Below are 19,846 nucleotides of genomic sequence, written 5' to 3' on the forward strand. Positions count from 1 at the left end.
CCGTCACTGGGGCCCTTTGTGTCATGAGTCAAGGGGACGATCTCAGGGACTGCTAGGCCCCCTCTGGTCTTATCTCACCTTTGACCCTCCTCAGGGGTCAGCAGGACCAGCACTCCAGGTTGCTCCTGCTGAGATGCAGGTGTGAGACGGCCCTGGGAGGGAGGGAGGGTGGAGGCAAAGCCCTGAGCAGGGACCTGGGGGCACGGTCAGGGCCGGGGCCTCTAGAGGCCATGTCCTCACTGTGTCTGGGGAATGAGGAGACGGGGAGCCTCAGCCCGGGGCGGGTAGCACCAGACCCAGAAGCACTGTGGACGTGGATGGATGAGCGCTGTAAGCTCTGGTCGCTGCTGCTCATTATTTTGTGCCTGTATTTTGAACCCACTGAGCGGCAGGGAGCTTCATGCCTCAGTGTTACTTTGTGTGTGTGTAGGAGAAACTTCATTTTACAACAAAACCTTTGCCATCTGCCCTATTTGCCATTCCATGAAGAAAGCCTATCCCGGTAGGACCTCGCCACACTGCCCGGAGTGTCTGCATGACGCCCATGGCCCCTGCCTGCCTCCTCCAAGCTGACTTTCCGTTGGCGGGGAGTGAGGTTGGCCACCTGCAGGGGCTGCTTTAAGCTGGCCTCATTTCTCCTGACAGGAAGCTCCCAACCAGCCTCCCTAGGAGCTCGGGGAACTCGGCCTTGACGATGGAGTTGGGCAGGGAGCCTTCAACTTCCCCAGGACCTGTCCCCCCGGGGGTGCCCAGTTCTCTGCCTGGCACCTCCTCCATGGGGAAGCTCCAAGCACTCCCAGTCAGGCCTGGTGCTTCCTGCGGGGACGCTGGTGGCCCAGCTGTGGCAGGGGACAGTGCCTCAGACACCGGCCCCCGTGGGGAGCTGAGCTGCATCACCAAGATCCCCAATCGGGACAGCGGGATTGACAGCCCGTCCTCCAGCGTGGTCGGTGAGAACTTCCCCTGCGAGGAGCTCTCCCCAGCCTCCGCCACGCTGCACCCCGAGACGGCCCCAGACAGCCAGGCCCAGCAGGATGTGCCCCCGGAGGAGGCCGACAGTGACGTGGGCGAGGAGGCCGACCCCAGGCATAGCCCTCTGGGCACCGACGAGGACGCCAGCCTGGCCCAGGTAGGCCCCCTGTGCTCTGTTCTGGTGAGGGTTCCAGGGCCTTGTTGGAGGGGTTTGAGGGGCCCCACATCTCAGAAATGAGGCACACAGGCTCCCACTGCCCCAGGGGAGACTTTGGGATGAAGTCTGCTGGGAATGACCAGCGAGGTCCGCTTGCCCCATTGGACAGTGCCCTCACCTTGAGCCTCAGTCTCCACATCTGTGAGGTGTGGCCAGCTCCCGAGCTAGGAAGGCACAAAGGTCAGTCTTACTGGTGGTGCCACCCACAGCCACCCTCTGTGGAGTGCTTGAGGAAGGTAGCATGAATGTCATCCACTTGATAAATGAGGAAACCGAGGCAGATGCTGGGCATCACCCGCAGGGTGTGGCACAGGCTGGGTGCTCTGTGCTCCTCAGACTTGGGCAGGACCCGTGAGGCCCAGCACTGTGGGTGGAGGCCTGAGCAGCAGGTGTGTCCCTGGCACGGTGGACCTGCCCGGAGGGAGAGCCTGCACACCTTCTCTTGGGCATTTACTGGACTCTGGGACTCAAGGGGAGGTAGAAGCACAGCAGATGGCCCTAGAGTTAGAGAAACCACCTCTGTGAAGAGAGCACAGCATGGGTAGGCTGCCAAGTGACCAGGTTGGGCCTGCTGGCTCCTTGTGGTGACATTGCTGCTGATGCCATGACTCAGGAGACAGACCTGGTGGGCAGAGGGCCTGGTGCCTGGACCACCACGAGCTTAGTTGATGGAGAGAAGGCTGGGGCTAAGTTTTAGTACAGTCACCTCCTTTATCCTTAGGGGACACGGCCCTGGACCCCCCGGAGATGCCTACAGCCGCAGCTGCTTCTGAACCCTGTAGACTGTTTTTTCCTGTACACAGATACCTATGATAAAGTCTGGTCTATAAACTAGGCACAGTAAGAGATTATCAGTAATAACCAAAAATAAAATAGAATGATTATAACAAGATACTAATAAAAGCTACGTGACTATGGTCTTGCCTAGGAAGAGTCAGGACAAATGTTAGTATTTTCATTAGTATTACCCTGGTTGACTCCAAGTAACTGAAACCACAGGAAGGGAAACAGTGGATAAGAGGAGATGCTGTGCAGGTTTTATTCTTCAGATATGGTGAGGCCAGCAAGATCAGGGGACAACCACCATGGAGCAGATAGTTTGTTACTCCTGGATCCCCGGAGGCCAGTGCACCCCCCTCACATATCCACACACATGGGGAAGCACTAGGGCCAATCAGGGGCCAAAGGAGAGGGGAACACCGGGCAGGAGACTCTGTTTTGGTTTCCACGGGAAGGAAGGGAGGAAGCAGGATAAGCAGGTGTGCACTGGCCAATCTGGTTGATTTCCGTGGACTGTGGCATGCAGCGCTCGCTGGGCGTCTGGCCCTGGGGCAATAAGGCAGGAGGACAATGGCCCAGGGTGTGAGAGCCCCACAGTGGAGGAGGTGGGGTGTGAGCTGTGGACTGGCTGGTTTGCATGTGAAAGAGTGTACCACAGATGGGTCCGTTACTGTCCCTAGGAACTGGCCACGTCTGGGGCAGCCATCCCTCTAGGGTCAGCGAGGCCCAGATGTCAAAGGGGCAGATACAGAAGATAATAAAAGACATGGTAGATACATGCCACACCACCTGAGGCTGCCGGGACCTCTGCAGTTTCCTAGTAACTTACGTAGCATTAAGCGGGAGGAGTGGTCTCACCATCTCCCGGGTGAGGGTAGGAAGGACTCAGAACCAAATTAGCAAGTGCATACATGAGCCAGTCAAGCCCAGATTGTCCAAAAAGCTGAAAAATGCAAATGTAAGACAAAATCATTTTTCCACACATAGGTTTAAGCTGGGTCACTTATTCTAAGAACGAGACTGAACACTACTGGCTGGGGCGGGTGATGCCTGGTGTGAGGGGATGTGGCTCCATCTGGCGACCAGCGGATGCTTCCAGAGACACTTGTGATGTGCAAGGGGCAGGAGTGCACAGAGGGCAAACCAGGAAGGGCCCATCCCCAGGAATCCAAGAATAACCCCCGGGAGTCCCACTGAGATACTCTACGCATCCTTCCCTCTCCTTTCGTCAAGCTCTCCTCAGATGTTAACACAGGGGGCTGTGGGCTGCTGTCCTCTCCACCCTGGAGCACAGAGAGCGTGCGCCCAGTCACTGCACAGGGCTCACGGGGTCTGAAGTCTTGCTCTCAGACCAGCTGATTTTTTGTGTGTTCATCTTGTATCCTGTAAGTTTACTGAATTGGTCGGTTCATTGGTCTGATTTTTTTTAAGATTTTGAAAAAATTATTTGAAAGGCAAAAGTGATAGCTCACTCAATGCTATAATGACGGTCCCCTATTTATTATATTTATTTATTTAAAAGGCAGTGAGAGAGAGAGAGAGAGAGAGAGAGAGAGAGAGATCTTCTGCCTGCTGGTTCACTTCCCAAATAACCACAACAGCCAGGGCTGGGCCAGGCCACAATCAGGAGCCAGGACTCCACCCTAGTCTCCATGCTGGGTAGCAGGGGCCCGGCCATTATCTGCTGTCTTCCCAGGTACATTAGCAGAGAGCTGGATTAGAAGTGGAACAGCTAGAACTCCATCTGGCACTATGAGATGGGATGCTGGTGACTGCAAGTGGCAGCTTAACCTGCTGTGCTGCCGTACCGGCCCACTTCATTAGTTCTAATAGTTTTTTGTGGAATCTTTAGAGTTTTCTACATATAAGATTATGTCATCTGTGAATAGTTAATTTTTTTCCCTTCTTTTTCAATTTGGATGCCTTTTTGTTCTTACTTAATTGCTTCATCTAGAACTTGCAGTACTATATTTAATAGAAGTAGAGAGAATGCCTAGCCTTGGAGGAAAAGCTCAGATGTTCACCACTGAGTTTGATGTTAGCCATGGGCTTTCCATGTGTGGCCTTTATTTACGCTGAGGAAGTCTCCTGTTCCTCGTTTGTTGTGTGTTTTTATCACAAAACAGTGTTGACTGTCATCCAGCTTCGTTGTCAACGGAAGGCCATATCATTTTTATTGTTTGTTCTGTTAATGATGTAACACATTGGTTGATTTTTGTCTGTTGAACCATTGTTGCATTCCAGGAATAAATCAGACTCGGTCATGGTGTATAATCCTTTCAATTTGCTGTTGAATCTGGTTTTCCCAGTGTTTCGTTGAGGCTTTTGGATCGTGTTCATCAGGGATGTTGGGCTGCGGTTTTCTTGTAGTGTCTTTGTGAAGCCTTGGTGTCAGGGTAACCCTGGCCTCGTGCAGTGAAATTGGAAGTGCTCCCTCCTCTCATGCTGTTTAAGAAGAATTTCAGGAGCGGGTCAGTTCTCCTTTACGTGTTCAGGAGACTTCTCCAGTGCAGCCACCAGGCTTAGACTTTCCTTTGTTGGGAAGTATTTAATTACTGTCTCAGTCTCCTTTTTCATTATTGAGCTTTTCAGATTTTTTATTTCTTCATGATTTAATCTTGGTAGGTTTTGTGTTTCTAGGAATATATCCATTTCTTCAGGATTAACCAGTTTGTTGGCATGTCGTTGTTGGTAGTATTCTCTTAAATTTTGTGTCACCAGTTGTCATGTCCGCTCTTTCATTTCTGATTGTGCTTATTTGAGTCTTCTTTTCTTTCTTAGTTAATCCAGGTAAAGTTTGTCAGTTTTGTTGTTCCTTTAAAAAACCCACCTTTTTTAAGTGCTGTTAACTTTTTTTTAAAAAGACTTATTTATTTATTTGAAAGAGTTACACAGAGAGAGAAGGAGAGGCAGAGAGAGAGAGAGGTCTTCCATCCACTGTTCACTCCCCAGATGGCCACAATGGCCGGAGCTGCACCAATCTGAAGCCAGGAGCCAGGAGCTTCTTCTGGGTCTCCCACAAAGGACTTGGGCCATCTTCTACTGCATTCCCAGGCTACAGCAGAGAGCTGGATCAGAAGTGATTCACCCAGGACTCGAACCGGTGCCCATATGGGATGCCGGCATTGCAAGCAGCAGCTTTACCCACTATGCCACAGGGCCAGCCCCCAGTTTTGTTAACTTTTTTCTACTGTTTTTCCATTCTCTGTATCATTTATCTCTGATCTGATCTTTCTGTTTCCTTCCTCTGCTAGCTTTGGGTTTAGCTTACTCCTCTTTTTCTATTGTCAAGTAAAGTTAGGTTGTTCGTTCAAGATCTTTCTTCTCCTCCCCTTCCCCTCCTTTCCCCTTCTCTTCCCCTTGTCCCTACTTCTCCTCTTATTTATTTTAGAGAGGGAGGGAGGGAGGAAGGGAGGGAGAGACAGACAGACAGACAGACAGATCTCCCATCTAATAGTTCACTCCCCCAAATGCCTGCAACAGCCAAGACCGGGACAGGCCAAAGCTGAGAGTCAGGGACTGCGTCAGGGTCTCTCATGTGGGTAACAGGGATCTGACTAGTTGAGCTGCCTCCAAAATTCTGCATTACCAGGAACCTGGAACTGGGTCTTGAACCAGAAACTGATAGGGAAGGCAGACATCTCAAGCAACACCTTAACCTCTAGGCCAAATGCCTGTCCCCCTTTTTAACTCTCAGCACTGCGTTTGCTTCCTAAGTGTGTTGTGATTCCAGTTGGTCTCAAGGTGTTTTCTATCTTCTCTGACTTCTTTCACCCATTGGTGTTTTTAAGAGTATGTCGCCTGATTTGCTCGTGTCTGTGAGTTTCATTGTGTTACTCTCTTCTAGTTTCATTCCACTGATACTAGAAGGTACTTTGCACATTTTCTCTTCTTGAGTTTGTTAAGGCTTGCTTTTATGCCTGACATGTGATCCGTCCTGGACAATGTTCCATGTGCTCTTAAGAATGTATATTGTGCTATTGTTGAGTGGCGTGTTCTGTATCTGTCTGTTAAGTACAGTTGTTGATAGTGTTTTTCAGTTCCTCTTTTTCCTTACTGATATTCTGTCTGGTTGTTCTATCTATTACTGAAAGTGGAATATTGAAGTCTCCTATTATTTTGTTCCAGTCTATTTCTCCCTTCAGTTTTGTCAGAGCTTGCTTATATATTTCAGAGCTTTGAGGTTTGATGCATGAATATGTATAATTGTAATGCCTTCTTGTTGATTTGACACTTTCATCATGCCCTTGTAACAGTTTTTTATTTAAAGTTTATTTTCTCTGGTATAAAAGTAGCCATTCCTGCTGTCTTTTAGTTATTTTGTATGGAATATTTCCATTATTTCACTTTCAGCCTATAAATGTCCTTAGGTTTACAGTATCTTATGAGTGGCATATAGCTGGATGCTGCTGCTTTTAATTCATTTAGCCAATTTATGTCCTTTGATCAGGGCATTTAATCCCTTTACAGTAGTTACTGGTAGGGAAGGATTTACGATTTCTGTGTTGTTCATTGTTTTCAATGTCTTCTAGCCTTTGCTCCCCCTCTCCGTTCTTACCGCCTTCCTGTGTTTCATGATTGATGTTCTTTGATCTGCTTCTCATTTCCTTTTGTGTATATTCTTTAGCTGTTTTGTCTGTGGTTTCCACTGTAGTTATATAAAACATCTTAAAATTACAGCATTCCCTTGATGCCAATTTTAGCCACATACAAGGACTCTCCTCCTTTACAGTTCTGATTCCTCCCTCCCTGTTCCCTAGTATCAATGTCACAAATCATCTTTACATATTTTATACCAGTTTACACAGATTTAAAGATTTTGGTGCAGTGGCTGTGCTTCTGATCTGGCTACCTGTTAAAGTGCATCCTAGGAGGCAGCCATGATGGCTTGAGTACTTGGGTACCTGCCACCTGCGTGGGAGACTCAGACTGAGTGCCTGGCTCAGGCCCCCCTGTTGGAGGCATTTGGGGAATGAACCAGCAAATGGAAGCTCGCTCGCTCTCTTTCTTCTCCCTCTCTCTCTCTTGTGCTCTCTCTCTTTCTCTTTCTCTCTTTCAAATAAAAATGAAGAAAAGAAAAAGTGATGCCAACTTTAGTCACATAAAAAAAACTACTTCTTTTACAGTCTGGTTCCTCTGTCCCTGCTCCATATTGTTGATGTCACAAATAAAATGAAAAAAAAAAAGAGTCTGTAACCAACATAAATTTTTTTGTTTTTATGATTTAAATTCTTTTTAAAATAGATTTATTTATTTATTTGAAAGGCAGAGAGTTGCATAGAGGCACAGATAGGGAGAGAGAGTAAGGTCTTCCATCCACTGTTTCACTCCCCAAATGGCTGGAACTGGGCTGATCCAAAGCCAAGAGCTTCTTCCAGATGTCTCATGTGGGTGCAGGGGTCCAAGGACTTGGGCCATCTTCCACTGCTTTCCCAGGCGTATTAACAGGAAGCTGGATTGGAAGTAGAGCAGCTAGGACTCAAACCAGTACCCATATGGGGTGCTGGCACTGCAGATGGTAGCTTTACCTGTTATGCCATGGCTCTGACCCCTTTATGATTTAAATTCTATGCATCAAAATTATAAGAGTACAGGTTATTATATTTGACCATGTATGTACCTTTACTGGAGAACTATGTTATCTTTTGGCTTCATGTAACTATTTACCATCCTTTTATTTCCACTTGAAGGATTCCCTTTATGGTTTTGTTTTTTTTTTTTAGTAGACCATGTCTAATGGTAACAGATTCCCTCAGCTCTCATTAGCACTGCAGGCAGGGGAGAGGGAAAGGGAGAGAGAGGAGCGGGGAGAGGGGGCAGGGGAGGGAAGAGAGGGAGGTCAGTTCCATGAGCAGTCCACATGTCCACAGAGTGTTGGACATGTAGTTCGCTCCTTTGCTTCTACGCTGACAGTAGGGGCCTGTTATGGGAGGTTTCTTCTCAGTTGTCCGTGCTGTGCTGCACGGGGGAGGAGCATGGTCTGATGTACACCCCAGAGTTCATAGGCTGAAGCGTAATCATTGTGATAGTATTAAGAGGTGGGGCTTTTAGGAGACGATGAGCTCAGGGGAGTGGAGTTCTCACGGGGGAGATGAGGTCCCTTCTAGAAGGGTTCGTTCTCTTGTGCTCTTCTGCTCTCCACCATGTCAAGGCAAAGCACTCATCCGCCTTTTGTCCTTCCATCCTCCCCAACATGGGAGGGCACAGCCTCTGACCACCAATTTGCAGACAGAAACCAGACGTTCATTTGACACCAGAACGGCTGACGCTTTGATTTTGGACATCTGCTCTCCAGGACTATGAAAAATAAGCTTATGTTGTTTTCTAATTATCTAGTCTCAGGCATTTTCTTACAGCAACAAAAGTGGACTAAAACAGGTGCACCAAACACCACCAATTTTCCTTCACTTTCACTGGAAGCCCTTCTTGGTTTTGAAGTCATGGTGTTGTAGTGTCTCACCTGGTTTCTAGATTTCTCACAGAGGTATTTCCAGTCTGTGTGTTGTTAATTCCATGTCTCTGTGAGGGAAGGAGGGCCTGCAGTGTCTTAGCCAACTGTCTTGCTGATGTCACTTTGTGATGCACATGTGACATATTTCATTTTTGAAATTTTATTTATCTGAGTTTTCATCTGCTGGTGCACTTTCCAGCTGTCCTCAGTGGCCGCCTGCTGGGGCCAAAGCCAGGAGTCAGAAAGTCAATCTAGGTCCCCCATGTGGGTGGCAGGAACCCATTAAGATCATCGCCACTACTTAGCAGGAAGCTGGAGTCAGGAACCGGACAGACCCTCAGATATGGCACGCAGGTATCTTAACGGACAGGCCAAGCACCTGTGCTGGAAGCTGCTCTGCAGTGAAAGCCCTAGGCAGGTAGAGTCGTCTCAGAGCTGAAGAGGCTTTTGGGAGATTGGCAAACGCTGTTGTGCTTTTCCTGAACCCTGCCTGGAGACACCGTGTATGAGAACTGAGCACCACATCCCAATCCCAACGGCCTCCTCCTGCCCTTCCCGGCCCCTGGTCATCTTGGCACATAGCAGGCAGCCATGGTTGGGTGCTGCCTGCCCCAGGCTCATCTGCCTCAGGTGAGCTGCAGCCATCTCTCCACAGGGCTCCAACCCCCAAAAGCTGCTCCACATTGCGCAGGAGCTCCTGCAAACTGAGGAGACCTACGTGAGGCGGCTGCACCTGCTGGACCAGGTAACCTGCATGCCTCGGGGGCGCACCGTTAACCACTCAGAGTGCAGTGCGAAGTCTCAGAGGCAAGCTGCCTATCTCTTAGCACTGGTTGGGCATTACAGTGGGAGTTATGAAAGACTTAAATGCTAAAGCTCAGACAAATAGCAGTCTGGATCAGAAACACATTTTTGACTTTCAGTGCTTGTAGCCCTGGGGCAAAGGTTTTGTCTGGTCACTTTGGGGTTGTTTCTTGCCGGCATTTGCATTAGCTGAGCACACAGGCGGCTTCTGGATGATTTTCTGCATAGGTGGGACAGTAGGTGCCCCTCATCCCTGCCCACCTAGCAACATGGTGCTTCCGGGCACAGGAAATGAAGCCTCAGTGGATAGCAGGGTTTGACAGAGTGGGCAGTTTGTGTTTCACAAGCCGGAGAAGGCCATCTGGGCCTTCCCTTCCCTGCAAGTGACCTGGGAAAGCATGCTGTGCCCCGGCCTCAGGGCCAGGGCCTGCCTCAGCCTCAGGCAAGCTGGCCTTAAGTCCACGAGGTTCTCTAACCATTTTGATGTCACAGAGCCATGGCAGCCCCCTCCCAAGCACCCACCCTGCTGCAGGTGGCCGGTCATGACAGTGTCGGCACCGCAGCACGTGCAGTGGCCATCATGGGCATCTCTGTGCCCAGGTTTTCTGCACCAGGCTGACGGAAGCAGGCATCCCCCCGGAGGTCACCACGGGCATCTTCTCCAACATCTCCTCCATCTACCGCTTCCACGGGCAGTTCCTGCTGCCTGAGCTGCGGACCCGCATCTCGGAGGAGTGGTAAGTTGCCTTCTGGGCGGGGATCCATGTGCCTGAAAGGCAGGCAGGCACCCGGGCGACAGTCTCGTGGGGGCCTGGGGGCCTCCCTTCCCTGCCCGGTCTTGGGTCGAGTCCTGACTCACCCCTCCCTGGTTGGTGGCCATGACTGGCCACTCAGTGTCGACACGGAATGAAGGAGCTTTCCTGGCCTGCTCTGGGCTCTGTGGGATTCAAGTGGCATCTGGCATCTGGAAATGCCAAACATGAGCAAACAGTGCTCGTTGGTTTTGTTCTTTCTCCCCACACGCACTCCATCTTTGCTTGAAAAAGAGTTTTTCCCCCCAAAAGTGGCCCCAGACCCTTGCCCAGCATCCCTGCAGTCGGTTCCTCCGTCCCTCTGCTGCCCCAGTCTGTTCTTAGCAAGGGAGAGCTCAGCTGAAAGTCCTGGTTAATACAACACTGCACGAGAGGCCCCAGCTCCACAGTTCTCCTCACCACACGTTTTCCCACTCTGGGATTCCGTGCTTGGGGGAATCCCTTTGCTGGCCTGGCTGTTGTCCCTTTGCTGGCCTGGCTGCCCCTTGGTGTCCCCCAAGCCCTTTCAAGCTGCATCCCCGAGAGCACAGAGGTCAGGCCTTAGCTCTCACTCAGGGTGGGGCTTGGTCACTCTGTAAATCTTCAGAACGGGTCACACGGTGTCCCCCAGGGCAGTCCAGGCTGTGCGTGGCCTTCGGGCTGACAGAGTCCTTGACCCCACCAGTGGGGACAGGCTTTCTCCTTCAGGTCCTGGAGACGGGTAACCCATGGATGCACAGGTGGCCTCTGCGGCTCCGTTTATGACTTTGTTCAGGACTCCTGCTGCTTGCCTACCCTCCCCCGTTGGTGGCCTTTAAGTCAAACCCGCATGATACCTTTCCAGCTTTTGATTATCTATTTAGAACAGATCTCCATCTTCCTGCTTCTTGAAACCCATTTGCCATCCCTGTCTGAAGTAGTGAGAGCTTTCGTTTTCCTCACTGCAGGCCGCTGCTGCCCCCATGACTCTGCCTGTCTTGGGCGGGACTTTGCCTGTGTTGGCGGGTCTTATCCACAGCCTTGTCTGATTGCACCTGTCATTTGCAAGCTTGGTTCACTTAAACGGAGTAAAATGGTATTATGTGGCTCCTCTTTGACTGTGGCCCATTACATGTGCCGCTCTGCCACAGCTCACGGACCCTGGCTTGGGCCCTGGCTCTCAGCCTGCAGCATTGGGTACTTCTTAGGCAGCCTCTATCTTAACTTCCTGACGAAGGCTTGGAGAGGGTGGCCAGTCCACCTGTCACCACACAGCACTGGGAGTCAGACCATGGCCTTGGTCCCTCTGCCAGCATCCCCCCTCCCCGCCCCGCCCTATGAAGTTCATGTCCACTGGCTCCAGGCCCTATCCCACCTGGGCTGTGTGTCTGATGATCTTAACTCCTCCACAAAGGGACACGAACCCCCGACTGGGGGACATCCTGCAGAAGCTGGCCCCGTTCCTGAAGATGTATGGCGAGTACGTGAAGAACTTTGACAGGGCCATGGCACTGGTGAGCACGTGGACCCAGCGCTCGCCGCCATTCAAAGACGTCGTCCACAGCATCCAGGTAAGGCAGCTGGGGCAGTGACATGGGCCTTCTCAGGTGCAGGGGCTGGTGTGTTTTTATAAAAACATAATTTTATTAATTTATTTAAGAAGCAGAGAAAGTTCTCATCTACTGGTTCACTCGCTGCCTCCTAGGGTCTGCATCAGCAGGAAGCTAGAGTGAGGAACCAGAGCTGGGCCTCGCACCCCAGGCACTCTGATGTGAGATGCAGGTGTCTTAACGACTAAGCCAGGCATCCTTGCTTTGAAACATTTTTTTTTTAACTCCAAAGATAAGAAAGGATGTTATTGAGTCAGAAAATTGTGGGATGAGTCCTGATGCTCATCGGATCCTGGTCCTTGCAGTAATTCCCAAAGACAGGCTGTTCTTCCCATTTCATGAATGGGAAAATCGAGCACGGGAGGGAGCTGTCTCGCCGCGGCCCACATGTTATCATGCTGTGTGGCTGTGACTGGTTGGGTGTCTGCACGAGGGGAGCCCTCCCAATGCACTCATGGCAGGAGGAGCCTGCAGAAAGACTCCCCACGGCCTCTAGGCATAAGGACACATGTGGGTCCAAGTCCCCATAGCAAGAGTTGGGAGGCTGGAGTCGTGGCTCACTTGGCTAATCCTCCCCCTGCGGCGCTGGCACCCTGGGTTCTAGACCCGATTGGGGCACCGGATTCTGTCCCAGTGGCTCCTCTTCCAGTCCAGCTCTCTGCTGTGGCCCGGGAAGGCAGTGGAGGATGGCCCAAGTGCTTGGGCCCTGCACCCCATGGGAGACCAGGAGGAAGCACCTGGCTCCTGGCTTCAGATTGGCACAGCGCGCTGGCCGTAGCGACCATTTAGGGGGTGAACCAACGGAAGGAAGACCTTTCTCTCTGTCTTTCTCACTCACTGTCTAACTCCGCCTGTCCAAAAAAAAAAAAAAAAAAAAAAAAAAGAGTTAGGCAAAGCTCTGCTGGATTTCTTGGCACCACTTCCTGCACAGGTGAACATCGGTGTCAAAAGCACTCGAGGGATAAGGCAGTTTGGTCCCAGTATTTTTTTTTCTCCAACGAGAATTGTACTCATAGAACAGAGTGAGCTCTGGGGGTCAAGGCCAACCCACCTGGCGTTCTGGTCCTCAGCCCGTCCCCCAGCTTCTCTGAGCCTCAGCCTCCCCAGCTGGCCCATGGCACAGAGGGCAGCTGGACCTGGGGCTGTGGTGGCCAGAACCAGGGTGGTACCGGTGTCCACAGCTGTGCCCTCGGGTGCACCTGCTATCCTCTGTCCTCACAGAAGCAGGAGGTGTGTGGGAACCTGACGCTGCAGCACCACATGCTGGAGCCCGTGCAGAGGGTCCCCCGCTATGCTCTGCTCCTCAAGGACTACCTGAAGAGGCTCCCAGGGGACAACCCAGACAGGAAGGACGCAGAGAGTGAGCGGAGTGGCCTCGAGGCCCAGGGGTGGGAGGGGGAGGAGGGCTTGCCTGGATCCCTGATGGTGGAGTTGGGGCAAGAGGACGAGCGAGAGAGAGAGAGGAAGAGACAGAGATGCAGAGGGGAGGGGGGTGAGAGACAGAGACGCACAGAAAGAGCTGGAAAGAGAAGTCCCTTAAACAATCCATGATGTGACTTCATGTCATTGAGGGTAGAGGTGCAGGGTAGGTGTGGGCTGTAGGGAAGGTCCCATCAGACGCTGGTCCATGCTAACCTTCAGAGGTTAGGCACCAAGAAAAGACCCTGTGGGACTGGGGTTGGGGGGAGGGGCATTCCTGCTTGAAGAGCAGTGACCTTGGGGTGGCCAGTAGGCAGCACAGGGCAGGGATCTGTGTAGGAGAGTGGAGGCCCCACCTGGTGTTGGCCTCAGCAGGCCCCCTGCAGACCCAGAGCCATGGGCCACACCCTGTTCCTCTGGCCAGGTCTCTAAGCAGCCTGGGGCCACCAGGCAGGGGGCAAAACTGGGTCAGCTCCTCGATGGGGCAGCTCCCTGGGGCTCTGAGTCACTCCAGGAGGAGAAGGGCGGCGTCTTCCTTCTGCCCAGGCTGACTGAATCCTCTCCTGCAGGATCCCTGGAGCTCATCTCCACAGCTGCCGACCACTCCAATGCCGCCATCCGAAAAGTGGTGAGTGCGCTCTCCAGGGGCGCCGGGGAGCTGAGCCGCAGAGCGGTGCAGGGAGTGAGGGTGGGGGGCTGGGTCAGTGAGCACCTCCACCCCAGGATCCAGATGGGCCCCATCAGTGAGCACCCTCACCCCTGACCCCTGGGGTGGTCAGAGCTCCACCTAGAGCTGGGCCGGCCTGCCCTTCACTGGATCTGATGAGCAAGTTAGTGCTCTGTGCCTCGGCTTCCCCTTTTGTGACACGGAGGGCCCTGACAGAGCCTTTCTTATCATTGAGCTGTTGTGGGGTTTAAAGGAATCTCCGCATGTAGTGCTCAGAGGAAGACCTGGTATAATAACTGTCAGCTCTTGGTGGTAGTGTCATTCATTCATTCATTCATTCATTCCCTGAAGCTGGGTTAGTCTCTTTCATGGACTGGCTCTGTGCCTGCCTAGGTGCCCCCGTACATACCAGGCACACACTCAGCCCCTCCATTGCACTGCCAGATACAACCCCCACCCCAGCCCTCCAGTACACCAGCTGTATGCCCCCTGCCCCTGCCGCCCAGTACAGACCAGGTGTACCCGCCCTTTCCCCTGTTTCCTGCAAGGCCCTCAGTGCTGACCTAGCCTGCCCCTCTAGTGCGCCCCACACCCTGTGCTGTTCCCTGTGGCCCACCCACACCCACCTGCATCCATGACAGAGACAGGTCAGGCCAACCTACTTGTTTCCAGGAGTGCCAGCTGAGATCACACAAGTCCAAGGACGGGGCCTGCTAGGGCACAGGAGATCCAGACCTGCGTGACATTGCTACTCTTAGGTCACTGTGGGCTCAGCTCTGCCTTCTGCTGCATTGGCTTCTGGCTCAGCAGGGTCTGTGGGCCACCAGGCTTGTCCAGTTGCACCTTGCATGCTAACTGGCCACGTGACCATCCAGCCACCAGGGCCAGGAGAAGTGACTGGTGGGTTGGTGGCATCACAATCACTCAGCTGATCTCACCATGCCTTATTTTTCCTGTCTATAAATTGGGGAAAATTATGGCACATACTTCATAGGGTCAGTGCTGGAATTAAATGAGTTAAAACATGCATTGTGTGTGGAACACACCTGACACACAGCAATGGAGGTAGATGTTGTTATTGTTGTTATTCTCTGCATGGTAAACTCCTCTTCACCCTTCAGTACCCAACTAGAATGTTGCCCTGTGTTTCCCTCCTACTCCATTATCAGTAGACTCATTGCCCTATTGGGATTCCAGGACCTGGGTCCAGGACAGGGCTCCACTGGCCTCTGGGTTCCCAGCAGTTCCCATAAGCTCTTGGTTCCTGAGGTCTTGCATCAGTCTGGGCCCCGTGTCTCTTGCAGGAGAAAATGCATAAGCTCCTGGAGGTGTATGAGCAACTGGGTGGTGAGGAGGACATCGTCAACCCAGCCAACGAGCTGATCAAGGAAGGCCACATCCAGAAGCTGTCAGCCAAGAACGGCACGGCCCAGGACCGCCACCTCTTTCTGGTGAGCCAGGCTGCTAGCCCAGCCCGAGTGCCCTTGCTTCTACCCTCAGCCCCGGGGTGGTACCTACAGGGCTTGGCAGCCCAAGGACAGGGCTCTTCAGGGTTTTCAGAGACCCCCCAGGAACCACCTGGGGGGTCACACACAGCCTGGTGTCTTCACATCCAGGCACCAAACCTTCTCGGGCAGTACTGCCCCGTGTGCTGCAAGCATCTCATGCTTTTATCTCTTAAATCCAACATCCTCGCTTTCCCTCATCTGCCTGCACTGGAACTGAGCCAGGAGAGAGTGGAGAACTGTAGACACACACACACACACACACACACACACACACTGGAACTGAGCCAGGAGAGAGCAGAGAACTGTACACACACACACACACACACACACACACTCATTCACTCCAACCAGCCCAGAACCAAACCCTGGCCTGCAGGGAAAAATAAGGAGAGACTCAGGCAGGCCCCTGGGACCTTTCCCATTTTTCTCTAGCTTCTGTTCTTCTTGAATCCACAGTTATCTCTTTGAAAGATTTGTTTTTATTGTTTTTAAGATGCAGATGCAGTAATCCCACACCTGCTGTACAGTTCTGAGTTTTGACGAACGCAGTCACTGTGACCACCACCAAGTTACGGAATGACTCCGTCACCACCACCACCCCCAGTTCCCTTGTCTGGAACTGGCCCCTTTGTGGTTCAGAGTCCCTGCAGCCCCTGGCCAGCCCCTGTTGCTCTCTTCTCTGCTTCTGTCATTTTGCCCTTTCCCAGAATGCCGTGGAAATGCCACCAGATGAGTCTGGCACTGACGGTGTGCTTGAGATTCATCCGTGGTGTCACACGCACCAGCAGCTCCTGCTGAATTTCTGCTTGATGTTCCAGTTAGCCCACGTTCTTGGCAGACAAGCTAAAGCATAGAAACTGGACAGACACAAAGTCATGTCTGCCGTCTCCCCACTCAAAGACGCAACCATAGTTAAAATGTCTGTGCACACCTTTCTATGATACGCTTTCCTTTGTGGCTTGAAAGGAACCAAAAGGGCCCCTGTGAGGGCTCCCTGGGACCTCACCGTGCCATCTCCCTTGCAGCTCAACAGCATGATTCTCTACTGTGTACCCAGACTACGGCTCATGGGCCAGAAGTTCAGTGTCCGGGAAAAGATGGACATCTCCGGCCTGCAGGTGAGCCCCTTCCCAAGGAACCCACCGACAGAAGGGGTACCACACAGGGCTGAGGACGCCTGGGTCTGGTCACAGACGCTAGCTGTGCCTGAGGGGGTGCCCAAACATCGATGTCCTGGGCTGGGTGGATCAGATCCTCTCTCTATGCCTGACCCCTGTCACCTGAAAGGCCAGGCCCAGGGCCCTGCTTACAGAGCCAGATTGAAGCCCGGATTCAGGGCGTGAGCCTGCTTGCCCTGCCTGTCTTCAGGGACCAGGGTCTTTCCTGCACTGACTTGGAGTCAGAGGAGGGTTCCCAGGCATCTGTGTGGGTCCAGAGCAACCCTTATCTGGCTGTCCCCTGTTCCGTGAGCAGTGGAGGCCGAGGAGGGCTTTGAAATAACTGGTGCTCCAAAAACACAGGGGAAATCAAGAATCATTTCAAAGAGTAGAATTTTGCTTAAATAACGCCTAGAACATCCTTCTTACATTGAAAGTTTCTGAATCCAGGCTAAGAACTATCATTAAAAGTAACGACTACAGAAAATGTACCTGTTTCAGTGGTTAGAAGAAACCGTCTGTGCAAATTTTTTGTAGGAAGTCAGTCCTGCTTCAAGTGACCGGATGTCTTAATGCAGAAGTTCTCAGCCTGTGGGTGGGGAAAGTCCAGAATTTCTGGCAGGGTGCAGGGTCCAGGGCCTAGCAGTCAAGGCAGTCCAGGGTGTTCTGAGAAGGGTCTGCCCAAGGCCCCCAGGAGCCACGCCCGCCACCGTGCTGTGTGTCCTTGTCCTGATGGACAAGGGCAAAATCTTGAAAGAAATGAGCCTCTGGGCAGGCTCTAGTGCCCTTTATCCTCTCTCTGTCCCCAAATTCAGGCTGTACCTGGCCCAGAGGGCTCCAGACACTTGCAGTGCGACCACGACCATTCTCATTCTTCTTAAAAGACCCTCATCCCTCCCGAGGGGTGCGGCTGCTTCAGGGGCGTGGTGCCTGCAGAGAGAGGCATGGGCTGAGCGAGGCTGGCTGGGACTGCTCCTGCAGAAGGCCCAGTGGGTGGCAGGTTCAGCCAACAAAGCCCCAAGCACAGAGGATGAGTGGTCCTGGCCAGGTGGTCTAGCACCCCCCAAGGACCAGCTCATGCAGTGGGGCTGACCCTTCCTCCCACCATCACCCTGAACCTTGACACCCCCTCCCTGCAGACCCGAGGGCCACCTCTGCCCCATCCCTTACAATAGAACCTCTGCGTCAGAGAACAGGAAGCTGCAGTTATGGGGCTGCCGGAGCGACCAGCTTGTTGGGGTTCACCTCTGGCTCTCTGTCCCATTCTGCAGGTGCGAGATACCGTGAAGCCAAACGCAGCCCACACATTCATCATCGTGGGGAAGAACAGGTCCCTGGAGCTGCAGGCTCGGTAGGCGTGGCTGTCCCTTGTGCCCACTGCTCGGTGAACACCCTTGACCTGAGATTTTAGCACGTGGCTTCTTTTCCTAAACAGGGTGCCCTTCTGACGTGTTTTTATCATTTATTTCTAGCTTAACATTTAACTGTACCAAGGAAGACCAGAGAAAGTTAGACCTCTGCCCAGCCCTGTTCCCCAGGCCTGGCAGACATTCTAGCCATCTCTTGAGTTTCCTTCCAGGGTTTTCTGTGCATATACATATATACTTCTAAAATCAGATGCTGTTTACTGATTGCCAGCTCTGCATCTTGCTTTTTCTGCTTAGTTCACCAGGAATCATCTATATCCATGCTCCGTGTCCTAGAGTAGCATAACCCTTCCTCACAGCCATCCACCAGGCCATGGATGGGACCTGGGGCTCTGCTGGGTCTCCCATTGCAGGGTTGCGGGCAGTATCCGTGCACTTAGGCTTCCGTGCATCTGTGGCGTCGGGTCTGTCAGAGATTGCTGACAGAGGGCTGCTGGTCCTGTTAGAGACTTTGCTGACTGCTAGCACAGCCAAGCCAGGCAATGCCGGGCTTGCGCATGGCCTGGCAGCTGTGATGTCATCTCTCACATCCCACCAGTGTTGGCCGAGCTTTGTGTTATCTGCAATGGCCCAGGGAGGCTTTGACTGGCATCCGCTGCAGGGGTTCTGCAGCCCCCAGCTGACCCCAGCTGGCCAGGGTCCACCTTGAGGCCTTGAGCTGTATCTGAACAGCGAGCAGTTAGGTGTGTGCCGCGGGGCTGACAGGAGACTGGGCGCTGACTGTCCGCATCCAAGATGGATTGCCAAAATGCTGCTTTCTTTTTATAGGACTGAAGAAGAGAAGAAAGAATGGATTCAGGTGAAGCCTCTTAAGTTTTAAAGTCACTAAGTGACCAAGTTACTGAGCAGTGTGGCCATTTCACAGATGGGGTGGCCTCGTGACCCCGTGGGCTGTGCCCTGACGTGAGGCAGTGGCCTTCCCGTGCTTTCAATAAGCACACGTGGTCTTTCCCATCCATTTGCTTATTCAGGGCCTCTCATAAATAAATAGTCAGAAATGGGCCTGGAGGGGGACAGGCTAGGTGTCCTGTCCCCTGCCAGGTCTCCTCTTTCTGGATGGCTCCTAGGAAGAGTTAAATCATTGATGGGGGGGCGGTGGGGGTAAATAAGATGGCCAGGGGTCCAGGTGGTGCTCCGTGAATACCAGACCCTGTCCTCTTCCTTGAGGACAGAGGCAGACAGTACCCCCACTCCCATCCCCCTACCCATGCTCTTTGATGACGTGTGTGGTTTTGCTGTGTGCTCAGGTCATCCAGGCCACCATCAAGAAGCACAGGCAGAACAGTGAGACCTTCAGGGCCTTCAGCAGTGCCTGCAGCCTGGACGAGGACCCCAGCCCCGCTCCAGACTCACCCGTGAGTCAACAGCCTGGGACAGGGAGGGCAGGAGGGACAGGGTCAGGCACGCAGACAGCAGCTGTCCTCCCAGACCAGGAACTGAGACAGCTGACGGCCCACCCTGCTCTGAGCACCATGCGGGCGCGGCTGGGTACCCAGGAGGATGAGGAGGCTGGATTCAGTGTGGAGGAAGTGCTTCTCTGTGCTGTCTTGTTGCCATCTGATGCCTCCTGCACAACAGCCCCTGGCACCCAGACCCCTTATCACCTCCCTGTGGAAGTAGTCTCAGAGGTCTCAGGCCAGAGGACTCTTTCTGCACACCCCCGTCTGGCCCAGTAACCCTAGGTGCCTTTTTACAGTTGTATTTTCTCTCCAAATGCCCCTGTACCCCTAAGACATCAGCTCAGATCCCCTTGGGGGAGCTCATGTCCTCTATGGAGCCACCCTGGGTGGGGAGGCCCAGAGGTGGGACACTCTGCATGAAGACATGGGTCATACCAGAGGTAGGTTCCTAGGAAGCCATGGCCCTGGCTTCTGTGTAGTCAGGGAGGGAAGGTGGCAAGAGGGAGTCTATGCCACTACAAAAGAGGCCCTGGCAGTGTGCACAGGGCCAGAGCCCCAGCAAGGATACCCAGGGAAGGTGCCCAGGGGAGGTTACCTCCACTCCAGCCTGTGGGGGAACTGGACACAACTCGAGGATGAAGGGCCCCTGCCCCTCACCACGTTA

The 19,846-nt window shown here is 52.8% G+C and overlaps 1 protein-coding gene across 6 annotated transcripts in view; it reads left to right on the forward strand.

The window, feature by feature from the left end:
* The window catches only part of FGD3 (FYVE, RhoGEF and PH domain containing 3), a 53,151-nt gene that overhangs the window by 21,206 nt on the left and 12,099 nt on the right, over positions 1–19,846 (forward strand). For all 6 annotated transcript variants that reach the window (XM_008256978.5, XM_089336088.1, XM_008256969.5 and 3 more), the window contains exons 3-13: positions 646–1,129; positions 9,076–9,165; positions 9,825–9,961; positions 11,409–11,565; positions 12,826–12,964; positions 13,593–13,651; positions 14,995–15,141; positions 16,224–16,316; positions 17,627–17,706; positions 18,551–18,581; positions 19,030–19,137. In XM_008256978.5, coding sequence (XP_008255200.3) covers positions 695–1,129; positions 9,076–9,165; positions 9,825–9,961; positions 11,409–11,565; positions 12,826–12,964; positions 13,593–13,651; positions 14,995–15,141; positions 16,224–16,316; positions 17,627–17,706; positions 18,551–18,581; positions 19,030–19,137 — 1,476 coding nt within the window. In that variant the 5' untranslated portion in view covers positions 646–694. The remainder of the gene's footprint in view (positions 1–645; positions 1,130–9,075; positions 9,166–9,824; positions 9,962–11,408; positions 11,566–12,825; positions 12,965–13,592; positions 13,652–14,994; positions 15,142–16,223; positions 16,317–17,626; positions 17,707–18,550; positions 18,582–19,029; positions 19,138–19,846) is intronic.

Source organism: Oryctolagus cuniculus, chromosome 1 (genome assembly GCF_051225735.1).
Source record: "Oryctolagus cuniculus isolate XC-2025 breed Fujian yellow rabbit chromosome 1, ASM5122573v1, whole genome shotgun sequence".
Taxonomy (NCBI): domain Eukaryota; kingdom Metazoa; phylum Chordata; class Mammalia; order Lagomorpha; family Leporidae; genus Oryctolagus; species Oryctolagus cuniculus.